Source organism: Sinocyclocheilus grahami, unplaced genomic scaffold (assembly GCF_001515645.1).
Source record: "Sinocyclocheilus grahami isolate Dianchi unplaced genomic scaffold, SAMN03320097.WGS_v1.1 scaffold372.1, whole genome shotgun sequence".
NCBI classification, from domain to species: Eukaryota; Metazoa; Chordata; class Actinopteri; order Cypriniformes; family Cyprinidae; genus Sinocyclocheilus; species Sinocyclocheilus grahami.
Window position 1 is genome coordinate 638,987 of NW_015505551.1, and position 19,050 is coordinate 658,036.

General features: G+C 34.9%; 1 protein-coding gene across 1 annotated transcript in view; it reads right to left on the minus strand.

Moving 5' to 3' along the window:
* Nucleotides 1–19,050, minus strand: part of LOC107549438 (partitioning defective 3 homolog B-like) — a 186,380-nt gene that overhangs the window by 81,048 nt on the left and 86,282 nt on the right. Inside the window, exons 11-12 of the mRNA XM_016230506.1 lie at nucleotides 9,140–9,325; nucleotides 5,658–5,831 (exon numbers count right to left, since the gene is read on the minus strand). Coding sequence (XP_016085992.1) covers nucleotides 5,658–5,831; nucleotides 9,140–9,325 — 360 coding nt within the window. The remainder of the gene's footprint in view (nucleotides 1–5,657; nucleotides 5,832–9,139; nucleotides 9,326–19,050) is intronic.

A 19,050-nucleotide genomic window follows, 5' to 3' on the forward strand; every position in this document is an offset into this window, starting at 1 on the left:
AATGCTGAAACGGAACTGTAAATGACAAATAGATAAAAGCAACCATATGACATAGTTAGAAGTATTCATAAGCCAAAGGCATTCCCGTCAGAGAGTACTAGTCAAGACAGATACGGAAACATGTGTCAATATGAAGACGTGAGACCACCGAATGATGCGTCCTTATAGATTCTTCTCAGAAGACAAAGAAGCTAAAGCTGTCACCATCTGGGTGTCTCCAACCCCGAGGGGGAATGCCATAGACTTTATACTGTCATACAAACCACATGCTACACACACAAACACGCTACTCACGGTAAAAAAAGAAGAAGAAAAAAAGCCCAGACTGACTGGATGGACATGAAAGGTATTAGGATATCACCATATCAAAGTGTGCTTAAATGCATTCACACCGTACTATTCCGCATGACGAAAAACAGATGAAAGCCTTGTTCTTTTGTTCCGGCGTTAAGCCTCAGTTGGAGGACAGTCATTAGTGGGGATGATGGCTCTTTACATGTGGAAATGTCATTCTTGTCATCTGCCTCCTGCTCGCTGTCTTACAGGACGCACAGGAATCATCAATGGACCAAAGGACTGATTCTCAAGCTCTCTTTCTCTTCAGAGGTTGTTTCTCATGAAAAACATTACTCTAAAACCTGAGACTAAGCAACACTTTTTCTGTCTTTCACTGTGATCAGTGCCTTGACAACAGTTGACGTGTTATATGCATGTGTCTAACACATAAATTGAGAGCTGGCAGGAAAATATCAAAAGATACTTGAAGAATGATGGGACAGCAACTGCAAGAATCCAGACGGAGGGAAACTAAAAAGGAAAAGTCAATTTAAACAGTCGATATTATTGATTTACGTGTTCACCTCCCACCGACTCCAACCGCTGCATCGACCTTATTAGTGGGGCTTGTTAAGCCAAGGATCACTATTACTATTGCTCACACTAATTTGAACAAACCGCTGACCACTAATCTTTGGTGCAAAACACATGCAGCACTATTTGTTAAACACACATGAATGACGTCTCAAAATGTGGGATTTATTGAGAACAACAAATTTAGCCTTAATCAACCTATTTATAAAAAAATTATACAAAAATAACAATTCTCAAGACACCTTGAGCAACCCAGAACAACCTCGCAACCTAACATAGCAGTGTTTTAAATTACATGGCAACCACATTACAGCACAATAGCCCAAAACTCTGTAGCAACTGCATAACAACACATTTAAACCACTCTAAAAACACGGCAAATGCACAGCAACACCCAGGCAAACACCTACAATACCCTAGCAACCACATAGCAACGTGCTAAAAAAATCTCAGAACACAGCAATGCGCTGGAAACATTCAGAACACCTTGCCAACCGTATAGCAATGTATTAAAATAAATGCATAGCAACGCCCTAGCAACCACCCACCACCCACACCCTAGCAAAAAATATATACCCTATCAGCTAGCGCTGTCATGATTAAAAAAAATTCAGCATATACCACAGGGAAAACTGACACAACATTAAGAGCATAAAATTTGAACAGTATCTAAATTTAATTAATAATAATAATAATACTTATACTAATATTAAAACTAATAATAATAATTCAATATCATTAGACAGAAATATATTACTATTGTAAAAGTTTCACTGTACAATTATTTTACTTTACATTGCAGTAGTAAAATTACAACATTTATGAGCTTAAGGACTTTAACTCTCGCAAGTAAAGATGTTATTTTGGCTAAAAACTGCAGGAAAGTCTTTTAAGTTTCTGTGAGAACAAGTTTACAAATGCTTCTCATTACAAATCTAGCTGTAATCATCTGTCTACAAAAAAATAAATAAATAACTGGCACATGCTTAATTTCCAAATGCATATTGAACACACAGCAAATGCAGAGATGCTGTTCGCTGCATTTGCTATGAGTCTGCATAACAACGAATTAGCCGCCACCCAGAACACACTAGCAACTGCATAGCAACACCCTGACAAGCATTCACAGCACACTAGCATCTGAAGACAATGTCAAAGTCTAATTTCTCTTTGCATCAGTCAATATGTCTGTAACATGACCATTTTCTCATTCATTTAAATATCACCTCCACAACACACACACACACACATACATGTACACACAACAAGAACCTCTCTGACATCTTCAAAGGCTATGCGCTGCATGTCTTAATCAGACAACAATCACAAGGGAGCTTTGGTGTACAGTCGAAGACAAAGAACCAACAAAGCAGCCTCTGGAACAAGACCCTAAACCCACGGACGTCTCCACCCCCTCCACACACGAGCAGCAGTGAGGGTGAGCCGAGGTTAGGGACCCTCAGGGTAGCCCCGGGCTGCCTTTCATTAAAACCTAAAATTTGCCTTTTATTCAAGGAACCCATGGTGTAATCTGATTAACTTGCCGAGTAAGAGGAGATCCGGCGAGGTAACGAGATTAGACAGCAGACAGGGTGGAGAAACAGGAAAGAGAAGAACATGGAGGACGGAGGAACAAAGATGGTGGTTTCACATGAAATCACTCTAAAGTACATTACTGTTCAAGAGTTTGGGGTCCAAAAGTTTGAAATAATTTTATAAGTAATGAATACTTTTATTCAGAATGAATGCATGAGAGGGATCAAAAGTGACAGTAAAGACAATTATAATGTTTCTATACATATTTTATTTTTCACAAAATATTACGCAACACACCTGTTATATATATATATATATATATATATATATATATACACAGGTGCATCTCAATAAATTAGAATGTCGTGGAAAAGTTCATTTATTTCAGTAATTCAACTCAAATTGTGAAACTCGTGTATTAAATAAATTCAATGCACACAGACTGAAGTAGTTTAAGTCTTTGGTTCTTTTATTTGTGATGATTTTGGCTCACATTTAACAAAAACCCACCAATTCACCATCTCAACTAAATAGAATACTTCATAAGTGGCATGGAGGTGATCAGTTTGTGGCACTGCTGAGGTGGTATGGAAGCCCAGGTTTCTTTGACAGTGGCCTTCAGCTCATCTGCATTTTTTGGTCTCTTGTTTCTCATTTTCCTCTTGACAATACCCCATAGATTCTCTATGGGGTTCAGGTCAGGCGAGTTTGCAGGCCAATCAAGTAAACAAAAATGTTTATTTTGGATTAGATTAATCGCGATTAATCATTTGACAGCACTAACTTATACTTGCATACATATACATACATTTTTTTAACTAAAATGTTGAAATCAAAAAATTAATCAAAAGTTACGTATTTTGTCTTGAATTTAGGAACCAACCCATTAAGTTTTGTCCACAAACACTTTTGATTCTCTAACCTCCCACTCATTCTCTTATCACTCAGCTCTTTCTGAATGATTAATGGCATATTGATCGCTCTGTCTGCATGTGATTAATGAGGAATACATCTCAGAGACATATCACCTTCTATTGAGCGCTATTACCGCCCGCATGATCACCATCCTTCCACCACCAGATTGGGTTGAGGATAAGCTAATGCTCCCCAATAACACTCCACCCACCCAAAGTCAGACCGCTGAAGGTGGAGTCAATAACTATTTGTCTTCATATTCATTGGATGGTGATGAGGAGCTGCCAGAATTGATGAACCGTCCCAGTTTAACCTTGGATACAAAGACTCCAAAACTCAAACCCAGCTGTATTTGACTATTTCTAAGCATTCAGAAACCTTAGAATGTGACCTCTGAGGATTGAAAGCAAAACTTCCATCAGAAAAAAAAAAAAAGATTCTGCTATTATCTCTTGGCTGAAAACTGACATTTTAGTGAGCTGCTGACTCATGGAAATGGATTCTCATTTCCAATAAATTAGCCTTAACACTACTTCCCATAATAGAAAGGGGGAAAAAACTTACACTGAATAACTCTATTTCTGAAAAATATGCAAAAAATATGCTTAGATAACAAACACACCAATTTTCTGATATGATCAGCATTGTTCCATAGACTACTGGAGTTCAGAAACGTATCCATTATCAATTAACCATATCGTTTTAGCTGACTCAATTTTTTTTTCATGTGAAACCACCTCTATTATCAAAGATATCGTCATGCAGGTTTAATACACCAACCGACAACTGCTTAAACTTACCACCACATTAACAAAAGGGGGACCCCAGTGAACATGGCGGACCCCCTGAAACACAGAGACATGTAAAACTGACAAAATTAAAAGAACGCCAAACTTCTGTGCTTGTGTGCCATTAATTCAAGCACAAACTAAACAAACTCATGAGTAGAATTATATACATTAAATGTCTCAAACATATATTTAGTGAAAATGTACAGGTTTACATGGCATATTTTAGCTTTATGAGAATGTAGACTCAAATGAAATGCACTGATACGATGAAGTGCAGTGCTTCTCAGATTTTGGTACATAAATTGTATTTAAATTGTACTGTTTGAAATAGTTTTTCATGCTTTCTAATTCTTAAATATAATGATAAATACATGTTAGGTTACTTAATATCCACTTTATTATTTTATATTTTTGTTAATTTCAAATTAATTTGATCTGGTATAGCACTACCACTCAAAAGTTTGGGGTCGATAAGATGTTTCTGAACAAAATCTCTTATTTATTAGATCAAAAATACAGTAAAAATAGTAATATTGTGAAATATTATTACAATTTAAAATAACTGTTTTCTATTTGAATATATTTTAAAATAAACAGTAAAAGTCTTTACAGTCACTTTTGATCAATTTTATGCATCCTTGTCGAATAAAAGTATACATTTCTTTAAAAATAAATAAATCTTACTGACCCCAAACTTTTAAACGTATTGTACATATTACATTAACAAGTTCAATACAGCATGACTGTGAAAACTGGATAAATCTCTCAATAAGCGAAAGAAAGAGATGAATGACACCACATGCCCTTTACAGAATAAACAGAAAAGATCCAAGAAGAAAAGCCCAGAGGGTTAAAAGGAAACTGAGTGCATGCAAAGATTTAAGAGTCTTTTATTTGAAAAGAAAACTTCAGCCATACAAAAAACAATGCAAAAGAACAGCAGACATGGACAATTAGATGTTCTATTAATAAGTGAAAACAGTAAATGAAAATGCAAGCATGTGCACAATGTTAGTACAAAAGCAGAAAGCAGGAGAGAAGAACAAGAACTTTCTCATGAAGTCAAAGAAAAACAAGGAAAAGAACAATCTTCAATGTGTCAAAAGAAAATGTTTCTACAATGATTACATTTCAAGGACTTCCTCCCCAAATGTCCATAACAACACTGCAATGCCTCAAATGACAACTCAATCAAATATTTTCAAGAGCTTTGTTTAGGAAAATGGGCTGTTTGGCTTTTTTAACCAGGAACATTTTTTACCTATTGACAGATTTTTTTTAACCAGAAGCCTATTTTTCTGTTCCTTGTAGGATAACAACAGTACTTTAAAGCTCAATTTAAATCTTAGAATCATGGGGATATTAAAACCATTATCCCTTTTTAGCCAAAGCATATGTGTGTATTTCCTTGTGCACAATAACTAACATTCAGAGGTCACCTGAGAGCCTGTGATGCCGATAGTGGTGATACCAGTGGGCTACAGCCAGGGACTCGGGTTCAGAGGCCCTGCGGGGAAGCGCTCTGTAGTGGTGCACATGGCATACCTGTACAGGCGAGTGCTCCAGAGTACGCAGAACCACCAACTGGATGGTTCCTCTGAGGTTCCCTTCAGTCGACATGGAGCGGCGCAGGGTTTCCATGGCATCATGGTTGGAGCGTCCGAGCAGAGATTCGCTATTAACAGCTATCAGTTGGTCATTGATACGCAAGCGACCGTCCTGCAAACAAAAGAAGTCAAACACCAATGTTACATGTACAAGCCACTGAGAATTTACAGAAGTTTAACCTCTGTGAAAAAAAAAAAACCTTTATAAAAAGTTGTCAGCTAGTAGCTACACTAAACCTTGCCTAAACGAGGAGCAAATAATTTTAAAGGTCTTACTTGTTTATTAGTTTTATTATTTGGATTATTGCATTCCAAATTACAGTACTAGTTATAGACAGATTAATTGATTAAAACGCTTACATTTTTACTATAATACTAATATATGTACAGAGAGAGAGAGAGTAGGTAGATATATAATTTACCTATATATTCAGTTAAATACAAAAAAACTAAACAACAAATCATAGTACTAATTATACATGCATTAACCAGAGTAAAAGTGCTTAAACTTTTACTATAATAAAATATATATCTTTTACCTATAGATTTAGTTTGCATTTAAAATTAAATATAAAAAACTAAACAACAAATCATAGTACTAATTATACATGCATTAACCAGAGTAAAAGTGCTTAAACTTTTACTATAATAAAATATATATATTTTACCTATAGATTTAGTTTGCATTTAAAATTAAATATAAAAAAATCCAAAATTAGTCAAAAAAATTAAATACAAAACACACACACACACACACACAAAAACAAACAAATAAATAAAAATACAATTCAGTGGTAGTAAAACAGACTAACCGCATTAAAACCATTTACATTTCTGCTATAAGGTATATAATGTATCAATAAATACACTGAATTTAAAAATGAAATATTAAATCATGTAACACAAAAATCATATCATAGTACTAGTTATAGGCAGATTAATCAGTTTAAAAGCTCTTACATTTTTATTATTTCACTATAATATTATAAAATAATATAAAAAAAACTTCTAACACTAGCGTTCTCTATTCTTTTTCTAGTCTACTGTACTAGTTTTCTTCTTAATTAGAATTTTAAAAAATAACAACTTGACCATCTAACACTAGCTCTATCTATTCTATTTCTTTCCTATCAACTTTTTATAATTTTTTTTTATAATAAAAAAAAACCTTACTACATGTACTGCATTAGACTAACCGGGACTTGTCACAGCCCTTATATATTGTTGCTCTTTTCTTGGATTGATTGCTTCTATTGTCCTAATTTGTAAGTTGCTTTGGATAAAAGTGTCTGCTAAATGATTAAATGTAAATGTAATAAGAAAAATAATTCTATATATTCACAGTAGTATTTAGATGAATTAATTATTTAATAGTATTTACTTAATTAAGAATAATAAATAGGTTCCAAATACAGCATTAAAGTTAAAGATACTTTTAGTCTGATTTGTGAATGAATTGTTCTTTTGAATATGTTATTTTCAATTAACCACCACTATATTTGGGAGGGGGAACTGTTACTAAAAAAGTATTTTTGTTTTTTTTTGACACTGACTGAATTATTGTGACACTGAGGCATGTAGTTAAGTTAGGACAACCGCTACTTTTAGCTAGCTACTCCCAACACTAAAGCCCTATAGTGTGATTTAAAAACATTTATGCAGTGTAGCCTCACTGTTAAATGTTTAACGCATCCCACTATGAATTCAGATACAATTACAGATGCATATCATTAGCGTGAAAAGGCCAGGCCGGAATGAATTGGATTAAGGTTCACAGCTGTGGTTTCCTAAATAAAACTCAGCTGAGGAGGAACAAAAGAGATTAGCAGCTAAAAGCCACTGGAGCCACTAAAGACTCCTGAGAGTCTGTGTCACAGCGGATGATCCTGACCCCCGGGCGAGGTCACTGACCGCAGACCACCGATACCGCCCTGGGAGGGGGTCTCCGGCAGATCGGACCCAAACACTTGTTCCCATCTTTTGAGAAAATATTCTAATGCAGACACTCTGGAAGCTCACAACCCAAGACGGCCTACAACATGTTTGAATTAATTAACTGGCAGAATAACTGTATTACGATAATTTATTCCAGAAATTAGGATGCCGTTTTTAAAATGCATGCCCATTTGATCTCAATCCTGGAGTGTAAATGCTAGAGGAGCAACAGAAAAGCGAGTGAGAGTGATAAGGGTGAACGTCAGAAGTCAAATGAAGAGCTCAGCCTCTGAAAATATCTATTTCTTTGAGCGTCTCTCTGATGGATGCAGCTTGCTCTCTGAGCCCACTCTCCACTGGAGTGCTGATAGGGGCCAGAGACGCAGCTCCACCCGCGAGCCCACTCTTGATTACACTGCTGATAGGAGACAGTAGATGTGCCCTTACCTACACACAGACACGACACCTGCTGCCTGGTTGGACTGATTGAGGAGAGGAGAGGAGTATTCATATTTCTGTAACAGCATTTGGTGAGGTTCACCTATAATATCCCAAACCACAAAAAAAGGCTACAAAAAAGGCCACTTTTCATCATTCATCTAATTTTTTTTGTGGTTTGAGGCCACTTTGGGTGAATCACAATTACCATAATACAGTATTTTCTACATAGCAAGCCAGGTTTGTATTGCTTCCCTAATCATAGTACTAGTTACAGACAGATCAATCTGACAATATTTGGACCGATTAACTTTGACCGAAAACTATGCCTTATCAATGTGCATTTTCGTATCGATGTAAAATATTGTTTTGTGAATTTCTTATTAATATTACGTAAATCAAAAGTTCAATTTGAATTTAAATCATTTTAAAGGGATAGTTCATCCAAAAAAGAAAATTACCCCATGATTTACACACTAGGTGTATATGATTTTCTTCTTTCAGACAAATACAATCGGTGTTATAAAGAAGAAAGTCATATCCACCTAGGATGGCTTGAGGGTGAGTAAATCGTGGGGTAATTTTCATTTTTGGGTGAATTATCCCTTTAAATTAGTTAATGCAATAGCTAATATGAAAAAAACAATGAACAATTTTTACCATATTTTTTTTAATAAAAATAACATTAACTGATTTCAGTTTATTAATCTAACATTAATTTCTACAAATAAAAAATATTAAATAAAATAATTAAATAAAACTAATATATTTTAACATTTTTAACAAGCTGCATAAACAATAAGGTATGATGAACAATATTGTGTTTATATATTTATAATAGTAAATGCATTTATTTAATTTTTAAAGGTTTTTAGTCATGTGTAATGAACAACAGTATATTTTAGTAGTGTATTATGAACTGCAGTATATAACTGCATTTAAATCAGAACTGTATGCCATTCTGTAGTGACATACACAGGATTGGAGCGACTTTCATGACTGAAGCTCTCCGATGACTGGACGTTGGATGAACGAGCTGCTCTTTACCTTGTGTGCGGCGCCGCCGTGGATGATGGACTTGATGAAGATGCCCAGGTCGTCTCCAGTCTCTCGAGACTTATTACCCTTCAGACTGACCCCTAGACCAGCTGAGCCCGAGTCATTCAAAGGAACTTCAAACATCAGCTGCTCCCGCCCATCCTCAGACAGAAGCGGACCTGATGGCTCTCCTTTCTGCAAATAACACACACACACACACACACACACATACACTTAGGTCAGTATCTCAGCTGACTTTCCAAACCAAGTAAATCTTAGCATGTATCCCAGTTCAGCTACAGTGGGGGAAATATTTATTTGATCCCCTGCTGATTTTGTAAGTTTGCCCACTTACAAAGAAATGAATGGTCTGTAATTTTTATGGAAGATTTATTTTAACAGATATATCAACCAAAAAATCCAGAAAAAACACATTATATAAAGGTTAGAAATTGATTTGCCCCACTGACTACAACTGCATTACTGCACATGTAATTTTTGCTTGCGTTTACAGACTACGAGATGAGTCGAAATTATTGTCAATGGTAATCAACGTCATGTCACAGATGCAGTCGATAGAGTATTGCAGTCGATAGAGTATTGAACATGGAACACATTTCAATAAGATAATGGATGTAGTTAGATGAAAATCTTGAGATGAAGGAGCATTACAGTTTAAAAGTTTAGGGGGCAGTAAGATAAAAAAAAAAAAAAAAAGTAAGTAGTTTATTATGCCCAACAAGGCTGCAATTATTTGATAAAAATTTAGTATTTTAAGTAGTAATATTGCAATATATTATTCAAATTTCAAATAACTGCTTTTTGTATGAATATATTTTAAATGTAATTTATTCCTGTGATGTAATGACAAGCTGAATTTTCAGCATCATTACTCCTGTCTTCAGTGTCACGTGATCCTTCAGAAATCATTCTAATATGCTGATTTGTTGCTTAAGAAACATTTCTTACTATTATTAATGTTGAAAACAGTTGCTTAATAGTTTTGTGGAAACTGTGATACATTTTTTTCAGGATTTTATTTTATGTATAAAACAAAAAAAAAACAGCATTTATTCAAAATAGAAATGTTTGTAACATTCTAAATGTCTTTACTGTCACTTTTGATCAATTTAATGCATCCTCACTGAATAAAAGTACTAATTTCTTTCAAATAATGCAATAAAGTGTTTATTTTAGATATGGATCCCAGCTATATAAAGTAGGATTAGGACGGAATGAATGCATGTCTAATGGAGAGGCAGGAAACACGTTGGGGGTCATTTGATTTGAACGTGAAAGGGTGAGATCATGAGAACGTGTCAGTTCAAAAGGAAACATAAAAAGCTTTTGTCAGAGATTCATTTAGGAGGGAGGGGTTTGGGAACAAAATGTAAGACTAATAACTCAATATTGAACACATTTACACACACACAACTATCCAAACATTTCACTTCTCTTTTTGCATTCTTTGACTCCTAAACATCCTATCAAAGAGATCAAGGGTGTCAGTGCCATGGTCTTTGACCTTTTCTCCACATCACGTCCTTCTTCTATCCACTATCACATCAATAAAACATGGCAAAAAGACCTAGAATAAAGTGCAATGCCTAAATGTGACTGACATCCTCCTGGAAACCACATTAAGCAACAGCATTAGCCTGTTTCTAAGCTACTGTGGAAATGGGCCAGAGGAAAAAGAAACAAAAATGACTTTGTAGGAGCACAGAGTTGGGCAAAAAGCATTAAGTAAGAGCTAACGATGAAAAATAGGAGGGCCAATGGGGCAAAGCTTCAAGTAGTCCTTTTAGCGCGTCCTCTTACTGAAGATAATGTGTCGTACATGGCCTGAGGCGGACAACAAATCAGAGTTTTAGCACACAATAAAAGACCTGTTTGTAAGTGAGGTCAAACTTTGGTCCCAGCGAGAATATCAGATTGTCTGATGCCGCTCTGGTGGTCCTATCGACACTTGAGGTCCAGGCTTCACATGAAGACCTCCTGAGGGCAAATACACACTAATATGCTCTCATACATACAATATGACGGACTGTTTTAACTAAAGTACATGAGTAAAAGCTGGCAAAAAAGGTCAGCGGCACTATAGAGTAAAAAAGGATCCATGTCGGGAATAAGCGGAGTGAGTTAAACAGCATTGACAGATAAGCACAGGCCTATGGGCAATGCAAATAAAAACCACCATATTTGGGCACCTGCAACTCTAAATTAATAACAGTATTAACATTAGAATTAGTAATTAACATTAACTGCTACTGCTACTACTACTATTCTTATTAAAACATGAAAAATAATAACATAATAAACAATTAATATTAATAGGTTAAACAGAAATTAATAACTGTATTAATAACAATTAACATTAATAAGATAACAAATTATAATATTAATATGAATGCTTTTATTAATATTAATCTCACTTAATTGCCAATTGATATCATTATTACATTCATATTAACTGATAATATTATTAAGTATTAACATTAATAAGATACTAATGGACTGGATACTAATATTGACACTAATAGGAATTCATTTCAGTATTAAGAGTAATTCATATTGATATAAATTGATAACATTATTATTTGTTTAATATTAATACTACTTAATATGTAATAACTATAATATAATACATCATTAATATCAACAGTAACAAACATTATCCCTTCTTTGTCTTCTTCAAATAATAATAACAACAGTAATAATAATAATAATATCAAATTAATACCTAATAGGAATAAACATTATTAACATCACACTAGTAACTGATATTAATATAGGATAATATATTATAATAATATGAATTAACATTTAACTTAAAATCCATTAATATTAACTGAAAATATTAATATTAAAAAATGTTATCAACATTAATATTACTAATAAAAAAATAAAATTATATATATATATATATATATATATATATATATATATATTTGAGGAGAAACACCTCAGACAAAACTGATACATCAATGAAACATAACTGAGATATTCTTAGCAAAAACATTTTCCATTTTACAACATCTGAGCAACACTATTTTCCTCTTGTTCTGGAAGCAGTCTCATAGCACCCCAACAACTTCACAAAGAAAAGATATGCGTCACAAAAACCAAACTTCAGTCTACCGCACTAATCGTGAAACTACAGTGTGATTCACACCGTATTTTGAGAGGAAGTCTTTGTATCATTTACACAAAAACAATCCATGGGAAATGTGTTTTGATGCCCTGGTTAGAAGTCAATGCACCTTAACCCAGATACTGACCTAAATTAGAATTGATGTCAGAAGGCCGTTTGCTATTACATGAAAGCATCTACAGTTTTCAGATTACTCACAGCTTTTTAAAAAAGTCCACTGGGTTTGGAAAGAAGTGGCCGTGACCCAAATAACAAATATAATTAAATGGGTCATGACAAAGCAAGACACATCCTGTGTGTAGGAAGAGGAATTATTATTAAGACCATCTCAAGGACATCTAAACGCTCCATCAGCCCCATGGATGACCTCTCTTTCTGTGAGTGCAGCTGTGTGCAATGTGCTGTCTGACCCCTGTATCCTCGCAGAAATCTGAATCAAAGGGTGGAGAACAGCAGCTCAAACATCAAACTATCCAGGCCCTTCAGAGTCTAAATTATGACTGCAAATTAGTTACAAACATAAATATTCAGCTTTTACAGCAAATTTCCTGTGAGAATATCACATTACAGTGGTGGTATTAGATTCAATATACTCGGATAAACACATTGGTCGACTAAAGACTTGATTTTTAGATCATTTATCTTGAATATAGACTAAGTGTACTTTGTCTAGTGGAACACCACAAAAATCACTAAATATAGCCATGTTATTATTATATTAAAGACATTTTTGCAGTGCATGCTGGAACAGATCTAAATGCATGTCTAGTGGGCACAAAACATATTATATTACAATTTAATTTGATGTTTGGCTGATTTATTGCTGCAGGCTATCAGGTATAATTAATATGTTGCTGTAGACATTAATTTCAACTACTGCATTAATTTACCCTTGCAGTACATGACGAATTGATGCCAAATCCAGTCGGCTTAGCTTTAATGCAATGGTCATCTTTAGACATTTATAGTTTTCCAAAGCAATCTCATTAATATACATTTACAAAACAAGCCCACAAACTCTTGTATATGTCTGATAATTGAAAATGTATTTCTACACAACGATTCATATGCTGTTAACAACATTCCACAAGTTAATCAGATTACAAATATACAACGCATTTTAAATGCAAGAAAAGTGTTTGCTTTAATGTTTCAAATAACATTTGCGAAATTTAATTTACCCTTGCAGTACATGACGAATTGATGCCAAATCCAGTCGGCTTAGCTTTAATGCAATGGTAATCTTTAGACATTTATAGTTTTCCAAAGCAATCTCATTAATATACATTTACAAAACAAGCCCACAAACTCTTGTATATGTCTGATAATTGAAAATGTATTTCTACACAACGATTCATATGCTGTTAACAACATTCCACAAGTTAATCAGATTACAAATATACAACGCATTTTAAATGCAAGAAAAGTGTTTGCTTTAATGTTTCAAATAACATTTGCGAAAATAAAATGCCAAAATATGGGTGAAATAATGTCCCATCGTTATTCAGCTTAACAGATATATATTATGTACAAATGAAACATACTTAGTCTGACCTAGTGGTTTAAAAGATAGTGGCAATGTAAAATTGTCATCTAAAGATTCTTGAGATTTTTTTGGTATATGAGCTATTGTTGAAAATGAATGACATTTTAGTGGGTGTCTTTAGAAAAAATGGCAAGTAATAATTTTTTGCTCAGAAAAAAATATAATTAAATAGGACATTCTAATGTATTGTGGAAAAATTAAATCTGTATTAAAAAATATAAATATATACATAATTATAATATATATATATATATATATATATATATATATATATATATATATATATATATATATATATATATATATATATACTATTGCTTCATTCTCCTCAAAGCTCCTCAAAGGCTGATAATCCAGTACAATAACAAAATGTAAATTAATAAAAATGACTATGTTTTTTGGGAATTAATAATCAGCTCTGACCAGTGCAAGACCATCCTATGCCAGTTCATAACTAGCTAAGTGGCGTAAAATGGATTTAGATGGATTTTCCAGCAAGGCCGGGCGTTTTGGTGACACTCACTTTCACGCATCCAGGATGTCCAGTCACAGCGACCAGATCCCGAAGGGATTCAGTCAGAAAAACAAAACTTTAACTCTGTCAACAATCACAGGTCACGTGACTTATCCTTCACCAAACGGACACCGTGTAGCTGTTAACAGGATGGACATTTATGGTGTAAGCTAGTCTCCTGCCCAGAGATCTGCTGGATTCTAGCAGGCCGTTATAAAAGATGCTTTATTTTTGCTAATGGCTGATCATTAGCCAAATCCACCTTTGGGAATTAAGATGGTATATTTTGTGCTGACACTGAGTGGTGGACAGTGGGACGAATACTGTGTGAAGGTGGGAGTTTATGGAGGATATTTCAGGTTCGGATGCATTCATTGATTGGAATGAAATATAAACACACACTCACACACACTCACACACACACATTTTCATATCCTCTAAAAAGGCAGATGGTGAAATCTACTCAACACTGTCATTATATCTTTTCATACTCTTCCATTCTCTGAAAAAATATTTCTCCCGAGTGTGTCATTTTTCCTTTTTCCTGCAGTCGCATTTCTGCCATAATTTACCCTGGCTAAGCAGTGGCACAGCTAACCCACTTTGAATTTGAATAGGGTGGAAAAATGGAGGAGGTTTTTCTCTCTGAATAGATACTGCAGAGCAGCTCTTTATGATGCTTTTTGTTGCCTAACCAGAATTAATGGTCCAATAATAATCAGTGTCAATGACATACAGCTGCTCTTCTTGAACAGACAGCAAAGATTTAACAAAGTACAAAGCATCTAAATCCATAAATATACCCCAAATGTAACAATGCATGTCTTTAATTTTGCAACGCAACACACAATGTTTATATAACAAAAATAAATCATTAAATAATTAAATAATAATTAATACATTATAATAATTAAATATAATACTATTTGTATTTCTTTTTTTAAATAATACAATATCATTATAGATGATGAATACAATATATAGAATACAATATTATTTATTATAAAATAAAAAATAAATGAAATATATATTATATATGGCTCAAACAAGGTCTGTTGAATTTAATTAATAGAGCAGTTCTGGCCTGATATGTACAATCCTAGACATCAAAAACCTAATTGCGGAAGTATGAGAGAAATGTCTGCATGAGAGAAATGATGATTATGAATTGTTTGGCAGCCCACACATAACACATTTGCACGTGACCCAACTAAACCCGAAGCCTTTGATGAGCAGGCAGTACAGCGCAAATGAACTGAGGATAGACCACTGATCTATAACAGAAAACTGGATTGCTCATGACGTCATAAAAGTGAAGTCGCCGTGTCACATAACACATTTGCACGTGACCCAACTAAACCCGAAGCCTTTGATGAGCAGGCAGTACAGCGCAAATGAACTGAGATAGACCACTGATCTATAACAGAAAACTGGATTGCTCATGACGTCATAAAAGTGAAGTCGCCGTGCCGCCATATTGGTATCCCCTAGTATTCCCATACATTCTATTGAATTAACAGGAAAACGTACGATTTGAATGTGAAAACGAATCAGTGTTTTCATATCTGAAGTATCACTGTACATTCTTACAACGCAAACCTCCTATGCATGTAAATGGTTATTTGTTTAATGTCAGGAATTAAATAAATTAAGTCACATTCATATTCATTACAGAAGCGAACATGAATATGATAAACATAGGACGGACGAGATCCTCAACATATGTATTACAAATGAAAAAGTGCTCAATTTGAATAAACATTTATGCTTTGTGTAAGTGTACCTTAATTCACCTTCACTGTTTATGTAATTATGTTGTTTTATTGTTTTTATTCGTACAGTCGGCTATTTGCAAATGTTTTAACAATGATTCATTTTGATGCAGTTAATGATTTAAACGTTGGTTAAATTAATAATTAATTAAAAATACATACGTAACATTTTATTCCTAAATGGTTATGCTAGTAAAAGGCCACAGTAACTGTGTCAGCAACGATTTCAATGATTAACTATTTAACAATTTCAATATAGTGCTTATCCTGTCCGAAAAGACCATAAACATTGGAGATAATATCTGAAGTAACAATTAATTTACATACACATATCCTAAAAACTAATCCTGTGTGATTGATACGCTGGTGATTTTAGGTCAAGTTTTTAGCTGTCGGTAGTAAGATGGTGGCATGAACACTTCCGGTGGCTTCACCGCCTGACAGCAGTTTACACGGCAATGAGCAATCTAGTCATTATATAGATCAGTGGTATAGACAGGGACACAATGAAGGGATGTGGTATTTCTTCCTTTGAAGAGGGATCTAGGGGTGCCACAATTGCATTTTTACTCATTGTTTAGTTTCTAAAGGGGGTCTGATGCTTAGAAGAAAAACAAAGATGCTTTGAAAGGGGTCAGCGATCAACACGCACCACATGTAACATCTGTGAGAGGAGATGGACCAGCACTGGCCCGAGGCTTCCTGTTAAACCGCTGTCGTGTGCACAAGTTCCTGTCACAAGCTGATTCGACACGTTCAATGTAAAAGAGGGGATTGCTGGGGTTTTATAAGGTTGTTTGGATTTGCCATAAAATGTGTATGTAAAATATATATACACATAACCATTAAATTCCATTATGCACCATTTTATATATATATATATATATATATATATATATATATATGTGTGTGTGTGTGTGTGTGTGTGTGTGTGTGTGTGTGTGTATACATCAAATATTATTATTATAATTTTTTGGTCACACGTTAGGTTGGGGACCAATTCTCACTATTAACTTCAACTTTGGCCTCAAATTCCTAGTTTGCTGCTTATTAATAGTTAGTAAGGTAGTTAAGTTAAGTTAAGTTTAGTTATGAGGTAGAATTACAGGGGTCATATGATGGGATTTCAAGTTTTCCTTTCTCTTTGGAGTGTTACAAGCTGTTCGTGATTAGATAAGACCTCTAAAGTTGCAAAAACTACAGTCTCAAACTCAAAGAGATATTCTTTATAAAAGTTAAGACTCGTCCACGCCCTCCTAAAATGCCTATTTTAAACACGCCCCCACATGTCTATGTCACTGTGTGGGAAGATTTGCATAACGCCGCCCAAATGTTTACGCCAAGAAAGAAGGCATAACTTTGATTCTCGCTGTAGTATTGTTGCCGCCACCGCCATGGCGTGGAGACGCTGTGTGTTTCGTTATGAAAGCGAAAAAAAATTCTTTTTGGTCTTCCAAAAGAGGACACAACTAGATATCAGTGGTTAAGTTGTATTTACAACACTGTTCCGGGAACAGTTCAACCCAAATATTCAGATGTGTGCAACGCATTTTACAGAGGATGAGGACAGTTTCCTGGGAGAGTAGCCAACAATGCCGGTGTTGCGGTGAATTCAGTTCCCCTGTTTCCCCTTCGGCGCGCATGCTGACCCTATACAGTCTATGATGCTGACAAATAATCCTGACTCACAGCCTGCAAGTACATTTTCATATTTAAAGGATTTGCCACTGATGATTCAAACACGAGTTTTGAGCAGTGTAGAGTAGCGCTTGTTTTTAGTCGTTTCTCTGATCACAAATGCAGACCTGGTTTTATGTTTACGCGGCGCGGCGCGATGCAACGCAACGCGTAAAAAGACGGTATAAGTCATTATAATCAGTAATTATGTCCCCACAGGATGCAACAAATGCCTCGTTTATAATGGGTTTTATTGGTTTTGTTTCGTCATGCCGGGAAACGGCATCACAGTATAGTAAGGGGCGTAACATTTCAGTCACACGCTTAAGGAATTCGGCCAATCTCAACGCACTGGATAGCTGGCCAATCAGAGCCCACCTCGCTTTTCAGAACGATGAGCTTTGTAAAAATCGACACGTTTCAGAAAGGCGGGGCATAGAGAAGAAACAATAATGTACAGTATGTGAAAAATAATGTGTTTTTTTAACCTTAAACCGCATAAACACATTTCATTACACCAAATAAACAAAATAATGTTATTTTTTAGCAACGTCATATGACCCCTTTAAGGGATCTAAAATATGGTCAAGCAGAATAAGGCATTAATATGTGCTTTATACATGCTAGTAATATGCATGCTAATCAGCAACTAGTTAATAGTGAGAACTGGTCCTTAAAATACAATGTTACCATTTTTTTCAAACCAAAGTTTGACTTTTTCATTATATAAACATTGTGTTTTTTAGATATAATTTGAGGTACTGTTAATTACCTCATCGTTATGCCCTGATGTTTGACAGTGGTCTTACCAGTTCTCTGGGCAAAAACTCCTCTTGTCTTCCAACTACCAGAGACACGGTTTCTCCCAGTTTGGTGCTCCGCAGCATAGCCACCAGTTCCTCTTGTGTGCGCCAAGAAAGAAGGCATAACTTTGATTCTCGCTGTAGTATTGTTGCCGCCACCGCCATGGCGTGGAGACGCTGTGTGTTTCGTTATGAAAGCGAAAAAAAATTCTTTTTGGTCTTCCAAAAGAGGACACAACTAGATATCAGTGGTTAAGTTGTATTGCGTGGAGACGCTGTGTGTTTCGTTATGAAAGCGAAAAAAAATTCTTTTTGGTCTTCCAAAAGAGGACACAACTAGAAATCAGTGGTTAAGTTGTATTTACAACACTGTTCCGGGAACAGTTCAACCCAAATATTCAGATGTGTGCAACGCATTTTACAGAGGATGAGGACAGTTTCCTGGGAGAGTAGC